This window comes from Anomaloglossus baeobatrachus, chromosome 9, assembly GCF_048569485.1.
Source record: "Anomaloglossus baeobatrachus isolate aAnoBae1 chromosome 9, aAnoBae1.hap1, whole genome shotgun sequence".
Taxonomy (NCBI): domain Eukaryota; kingdom Metazoa; phylum Chordata; class Amphibia; order Anura; family Aromobatidae; genus Anomaloglossus; species Anomaloglossus baeobatrachus.
The window spans coordinates 87,490,532-87,498,563 of NC_134361.1; the positions used below are offsets into that span (position 1 = coordinate 87,490,532).

The window sequence follows — 8,032 nt, forward strand, 5'->3', positions numbered from 1 at the left end:
CATGCATGCCAGGATGGGAGGGAAACATGCTTGCCAGGATGGGGAACAATGCATGCCAGGATGGGGAACAATGCATGGCAGGATGTGGAAACATGCATGGCAGGATGAGGAAAAATACATGCCAGGATGGAGGAAACATGCATGCCAGGATGGAGGAAACATGCATGCCAGGATGGAGGAAACCTGCATGCCAGGATGGAGGAAACCTGCATGCCAGGATGGAGGAAACATGCATGCCAGGATGGAGGAAACATGCGTGCCAGGATGGAGGAAAGGGAAGTTAATTAGGCTGCCATAAGGAGACCTGTATCACTTTTGAATGGTTCCCTTTCTCCCTGGGCCTCCTGATGAACCGGATTAGAGGGCGGAGAAACGCGTCGAGGCAGTGCAGATGCACTTTAAAAAGGGAAGTTAATTTTTCAACTTTATAAAATGATATTTATTCATTTATAATGAGTGTATATACTGGTATTATTCCAGAGACTGGGATTTGCTGAATGCAAGTTGAATATATCTTTTAGGTTGGTCTGGTTTATGGATCTGTTATCCCTGTATATTAAATAATGACCAGTTGAATTGGAGCATATTATATGGACATGAGTAACAGGGTATTATAGTATCTGTTGTCCCTGTATATGAATTAATGACCAGCTGAATTGGAGCATATTGGGCAGGGTGTTCATGGTACCCTAATCATTGCTGAATGCAAGCTAAGCATATCTGTTTGGGTTGGTTTGGTTCATGGATTTGTTATCTTTGTATATAAATGAATGACCAGCTGAATTGGAGCATATTAAATCGATATGAGTAATTAGGGTACTATAGCATCCCTGTTTATAAATCAATGACCAGCTGAATTGGAGCATATTAAACAGGGTATTATAATTTAATCTTTGCCCTCTTATTGAGGGTTAATAAGGCCAACCAATAACTATCAATAATTTGCATAGGCACTCTCATTTTTCCTCATATGGTAGGGAAATTATTAGGGTAAGTGAGGGATAGCCACCGAGGTACGGGGGCGCCCAGCTAAGTTAAGGCGGTATCACCTCCGTCGGTAGGAAGGAGTGAGGTGGTAGATCCATAGTAGGGTCAAATTAATCCCATCTGGGACCCCATACTCCTATTTGTTGCTCTTGTTTATATTCCTCTGAATAAGGGTGGCATCCTTGGTGTATATTTATACTACCCTTGATAATTTCTGTACAGGTGAATCACTTAAGAAATTTTAAGACGTATTTAATAAAATAGAATTTTAAAGGGATTGTGTTTTTTCACTTTATATGTACTTATAATAAATTAGATACTATTTGGTAATAGATTGGTGTTAAACATTACATAAAACCAACTACTACTTTTTAATGGTCTATTCATATACATACTGTAGATTCTATGACTATTCATGATGAATGAGCACTACCATCCTTGGGTCTCGTAACAAGCAGTTGAATGCTCAAATTCCCAAGAATAATGGAAATCAATGGCAAACTCAAGCATTTTTCCTTAAGATTTCCTGGAAAAATGCTTGAGTCCCCATTGACGTGCATTATACTTGGGTGCTCTACTTGCGAGTATCCAACTACTCGTTGCGAGTACTGAGCAAACAAGGATGGTAGTGCTCGCTCATCACTAATTACTATGTGGCACTAGCACAGCTTTTGTATTGTAGCTTTGTAAACAATTTATGTATGTACAGCCATACTATGGGATTTGCCAGGCATTTTAAAGATGCTTTTTTTATTTTTTTAGATCAATAAAGTGGTCGATTTTTCGGCTAAAGTCTCCCTTCTTGATTACTTTATGTCTAGTCTTTCAGAGATTATGCAAAATATTTTGACACCCATATTGGTTATTTACAAATACAGAAATACAAAAAACTCATTAAATACTCAACATGTGCATGTGGTGATGAAGTCCAGGTTATTTGAAGAATCGCATTATTATGGTGGACTCTCCGAATATACTGCGCACTGTTCCTTATCTTTTTTCAAGAGCAGCGGTCACCAGAGGGCGACGTGCACTAATTCCAGCCATGGCTGTGCCTGTATGCCCCTGTGAGGTTAGGTTGTGTTCACATGCCCACTTCTCATCTGTTTGTAACAGATCCAGTGTTTAAGAAAAAGAAAACCTAGATCCAATGCAAACAGTGTTAATATTGAAAACTGATGGTAAATAAAATAAGCTGATCTATTGGAATGGAAAAAAAGTGTATTGAAAATGCAAAACTTTGAAAATGTGAACAATATGGAGGGCATGCCATGAACATCTCTCCTCTAAACTAGGTATAGTTTAGATACCGACTGTTTAATATTGTTCCAATGGATCCAGTGATCCCTAATGATCTTTCCTTTGTGAGTTTTGTAATTCAAGCTAGCCATGCATCTATTGTTTGTATCTTGTGGGAAATACGCATGTACTAATTGTACATTTAGGTAATAGATATTTGACCAGAAGAGGGCAGGGGTTGGGGGTGTTGATAATTTTGTTTGATTAGTATCTGTTTAAAAAAAAGTATTTAAAAAAAATGATCTGATTTTTTTTTTTTTTTTTAAAAAAAAAACAACCAAGCCTAAGAGGCAGATTGTCAGGGAGATCAGTGTCCGCCCATAGCCTCGAACAGCACATTTGCGTATAAGACCTCAAATGAGGATCCTCGGAAATAAGACATCGAATCACAGATATCAAGACATCACTTTTTTCAGCTTCCTATGACCTACATGTCCATATAGATGGCTTAGGAGGGTTGATCCTACTGACAGATTACCTTTTTGAAAAAAAAATAAAGCACCTTTTTTTGTCCTGCTTTTGAGAACATTACACTCGTCCCACACAGCAAAAAAGCCCTTTAGGCTATGTGCCTACAGGACAATGTACCCACGGATTTTGCCGCTGAAAACCTGCGGATTTATCTGGCTTTTCATGATAAATCCGCAGGTTCTATCAAGTTCAGACACTCCTTATATTATCCTATGGGACATGAGGAGTGCTGTGTCCATACTGTGGTATGTGCGGCTGCGGAATATGCTGCGGATGTCCCACAGCCGCACGTAACTGCATGTCAATTATTCATGCGGAAATATCTGCAGAATTCCTGCCTTTCCACTATGGAGATAAAGGGCGGGAATTCAGCAGATATTTCCGCACTTGTCCCGCAGGTTTACTGCAACAAAAATGCTAGGAACCCGCAGCAATGGATAGCTGCGGATACCGGGGATCAGCTGCGGGAAACTTGCGAACAAACCTGCGGAAATATCCGCGGGGACATTGTCCCAAGGGCACATAGCCTTAGGGTCTGTGCGCACTGGGTAGATGTTTCTTAAGCATAATACGCACCTCTGTCAGAATTCCGCACCTTTGGCAAAAAAAAACCCACCCAAAATCCGCCTGCGGTTTTACTGCAGTTTGTTGCGGTTTTGGTGTAGATTTGCCGCGGTTTTGTCCCTGCAGTGTCATGCTGCTTCTTTTTGCTGCAAACATTCTGCAGCAAAACCTGTAGGGGGAAAAAAACGCACAGCATTTTGAATTTCTCATAGATTTTGCTGGGGAAGGACTTGCGTGAACTTTGAGCAAAAACCGCACCTTTTCTGCAAAAAAAAAAAACGCAGTGTGCGCACAGGGCCTAATATAGTTCTCTTATAGAAAAAGGGCAAAAAAATATAGCCCTTTGAAGAGGGGGACGAAAAAATGAAAGATAAAAAATGGTAAGAACAAGTTAATATAATTCCATTTCTTTAGATTTTCTTAGAATTGAAAGGACCTAGGGTGAAGCATTGCCTATGGGCAAGCCACTACAGGCAGTGGGGGATGGTGGGAAAGATTAAGCCATGAATTGCATGTTAAGCAATTAATTTCACGAGGCCTAATTACCTTAAATTCGCGCCGTCCTATGTAGACCCACCTCCCACTGCTATTCTGCGATCATATGTCCGTTCCGCACGTGTAAAGGACCCTCAGAATTGAATATATCTTCCTGCACTTGAGGATGGGCAGCTAATCGAGACTTATCTGGCTAGCGCTGACGTTCCTCACATTTCCCGCATTATCTATCTGTCCTATATAAATCCCATATCAGCATCAATTGAAATGCATGTGAGCATTTTTTATTGTTTTGCCTTGAGCGTGACTCTGTATGGCATTACTCCTGCGTCCACAAACCATTTAATTTAAACGGTAAAGCGCACAGTTTTGCTCACACATATCTGCCTCTTTCAGCCTAATCCGCTGCTCGCGATATTAATGAATTTCAAATCAAGGCAAATTTTGCTGATGAGAATAAATCCTCACTTGATTATGAATGAAATGGAATAGTACTTGGCCTTATATATATTCATGTTTTACCCTCAGGGAATCCACGGCGCTGAAATCCGGGATGTCGGCTTTAGATCTTATTAAAATGTGTGCAGGATACTTAGGAATATTCCTGTTGAAAGACTGTTATCTACAGAATGTGTGGAGGGGCACAATTGATATCACTTGCTAAAACAGGATATAGGCTTTTCTACCTATATCATGCATTATATACATAGGTGGCCTGGGATATTTATTCCTGCGTAATAGATTTTTATATTTTCAGATATGCCGCATCTTCATCCTGCAGTTTTCTAACATTTGCACAATAGGTGGTTTATTCCTTCACATTATAAGACCCGATTATTGATCATTTAGGCACGGAGCCAACATCCACGCTCTACCTGTTGAAATTAAAACCTATGTTTTGCTAATGTGTAGCCTTCAGGGAAAGTTATTCTGACAGAACCATAAAACTATATAACCTCAATTTAGCCCCAACCCTCCCTCCTTCAATTGATAAGCGCTACCATACTCAGATGCCCAATACTCGTAACGAGCAGTGGGATACTCAGATGGGTGCGACTCGAGTTCCCAAGTATAATGGAAGTCAATGGAGAACTCGTGCATTTTTCCAGGAACTGTTCCCCATTGACTCCCATTATACTCAGTACTCGAGTCGCGCCCATCTGAGCATCCCCAACTGCTCGTTACGACTACCGAGTACCTGAACATGGCAGTGCTCGCTCATCATTAATATGGAGCTATGTTTAGTCTGTTTCTTTTCTGTCCTTATCCTAGTCAAAACATTTTAGGATTCTTCAAAGACACTCTCATATTGCCTAGGGAAGAAACCGTAGCACGGCTTCAAAGATCCTAATATACAATTTTTTAGCATTTACCATCAAACTTAATCCATTCTCAAGTTTTGCGTTCAAGCTTGTTGAGTTACTGAATTATGAAGGTAAATTTTAGGAATCATTACAGAATCTGATGAATAACAGTAGTCTTTATTTTGTTACATGGAGGCACACCAAGCTTGTTGGTTATAAACACACGGAGTGACACTGTAAGTTTGGTTGCTAAACAGGCCTTAGATGTACAGTACTTGAAGGTTCAGACCTTGCGATGCTCGTTGGGTCCTCAGAGAATCTGGCTGCAAATGGCTGTGATCCATCTTCCAGTGTCACTGAGAATTTTCCTCAAAGTAGGAGGAGAAAAAGGGTTAATCCCACGCCATCCACCAGAATAAGATGTGGACATGTTGATAGATTAATAACTTTTATTCCATAGGTCTACGCGTTTCGAGATATGAAAACTTCTTCCTCAGGACCAGAATATCAACAAACATTGTTGATATTCTGGTCCTGAGGAAGAGGTTTTCATACCTCGAAACGCGTAGACCTATGGAATAAATAGAATTATTAATCTATCAACATTTCCACAACTTATTCTGGAGGATGGCGTGGGATTAACCCTTTTTCTCCTCCTACTTTGAAGACATCTCCACGTGGGGCTGCGGCAGCCGACATTATTTCATGCAATTCATGGTGGTTGTGACCCTTCACAACCACATTTGGTGAGTGTATTATAGTATATATAATTGTATATACCTCGTTGTTTATCTGGTAAGACCCTATCAGCACTTCTGTTTTCTAGCTATATTACTGAGAATTTTCCAGAAGGCTACACCTTACACTTAGCATAGCCCACCTGACAGCTACAGTAGATCCAGACACTCTATATTGGTAGGCTCAGTGCCTCAGAGGCCCTTGTGACCACAGTGAGACTTCTTACTATAGAGTAACTCCCAAGCACCCTGGGAAGGGAGTGTGCAGACGTGCATTTTGGGGAAACCTCTGAGAACCATGTAGTCCCCTATTCCACTTTCAAAATGAAACCCAGTGAAGTGTTTCTGACCTTGAGCGTGTTCCTGTGTTTTGTACTGAGTCTGTGTGCTTTAACGCTCCATGTGTATAACTATTCTTATATCCATATTGTCAGGCCACTAATGCTTTTGTTTTTGCAGGGCATGAACATCGTGGTACCCTTCATGTTTAAATATGCAGTGGACAACCTGAATGAAGTATCTGGCAATGTGCTGACCCTGGCAGATGCCAGCAGCACTGTGGCTACAATGGCCACCGCCGTCTTGATTGGCTGTAAGTACAACATAGATAAAGATGTAGATTTGTCCTTTGACTACATAACGAGCAAGAGGGGTTTTAGTTCCCCACAATTTCAAAATCTGTGCTTGTTGTTAGTGAATTGAATGACAAAGTATGTTCTATAGATATAGATAGATATATAAAAAAGGGGTTTACATAGATAATGGATTCCAAGCTCTCGGGCAGGATGCTCGCTCTTGTTTGAATTGTTGCATAGTTTGTTGCCATAACGTCTGACATTGCTTGTATGTTCACCTTCTAAATTTGTAAAGAGATTTAGTAATATGTAGCGATTATATACCGTACATTGAAATGCCCCTCCTTCATACATTGAAATTACCGCCTTATTACATTCATGTACAGTGGATGCGCACAGGAAGTTAAACTGCTGCAATGGGAGCCAACTCTGATCGCACCACGTACATGCAGGTGTCAGCAGTATAGCTCAGAAGGCAGCCACAATGTATGGGTTCAGCCTCTCAGCCCACTCTATACATTGTGGATACCTGAACACTGTCGCTGAGCTATACTGCTTTCACCTGCCAGTAAGTAGTGTGATCAGAGTTGTCTCCTATCTCAGCAGTTTAAACCCTTAGCTGGTTGCTTTGGGCTGTAGCATCTATGCTGTTACACATAGGGGACATCTACTGTATGTCACCCAATTAGCCCCACCAGTATAAAGCTATGTTCACACACTGCATCTTTTCTTAACCACAAAGATGCAGCGTTTTTGGCCCCAAAAAAACGCACCCGCATCAAAAACACATGTCTTTATGATGCATTTTTACAGCGTTTTGCCCAATACGTTTAAAGGGAACATGTCAGCAGAAATTTTGCACAAAACCTAAAAGATTCCCCCTCTGCAGCTCCTGTGCGCCAGAAAGCCCGCCCCCGTGACTATAAAAAAAGATTGACATACAAAAAGGTAAGACTTTATAAAGTTTTTATTTTGGTCTAAAAGGGGGCACAATAGCAACAGGAAGCTTGCTAGAATGCAGCACAGGAACTGCAGAGGGGGGAATCTTTTAGGTTTTGTGCAAAATTTCTGCTGACAGGTTCCCTTTAAGTCAAGTCTATTGACTGGAAGGGCTCAAAAACGCTGGCAAAAAAATACAGAAAGAATTGACCTGCTGCATCTTAAAAAATGCAGCAAAGATGCAGCCAAAAAAAGATGCCCTGTGTATACAGCAAAATAGAAATCTCATAGACTTTGCCTGGAGAAGGAAATGTATGTATTTTGGTGCATCTTTGGGACCTCAAAAAATGCAGTAAAAGATGCAGTGTGTGAACATAGCCTAAAAGCTTAGGGTGCTGATGGGTTCTCATGGCAGTCAGTGGCATACTGAAGGCGCTCTTGTGTGCCGTGTTACTACTTTTCTCTCCAGCCCTTAAATTACTTCAGTTAGTTAGACATCATGAAAATAATCAAGTTTGCAATTGACTTGCTTTTTATATTTGCCACTATTCTCCTGCAATGAGAGCTTTTATCTTACATAGTGTACATAGGTGATTGATTGGTCAAGTAGGCACAGGGGTCACATTCTCGGCTGAGGAGTTAACTCCTAAGATACAAGCCA

At 40.8% G+C, this 8,032-nt stretch overlaps 1 protein-coding gene across 2 annotated transcripts in view; it reads left to right on the forward strand.

The window, feature by feature from the left end:
• Nucleotides 1-8,032, forward strand: part of ABCB7 (ATP binding cassette subfamily B member 7) — a 173,072-nt gene that overhangs the window by 103,919 nt on the left and 61,121 nt on the right. For both annotated transcript variants that reach the window (XM_075323860.1, XM_075323861.1), the window contains one exon: nt 6,317-6,449. In XM_075323860.1, the coding sequence (XP_075179975.1) occupies nt 6,317-6,449 (133 nt within the window). The remainder of the gene's footprint in view (nt 1-6,316; nt 6,450-8,032) is intronic.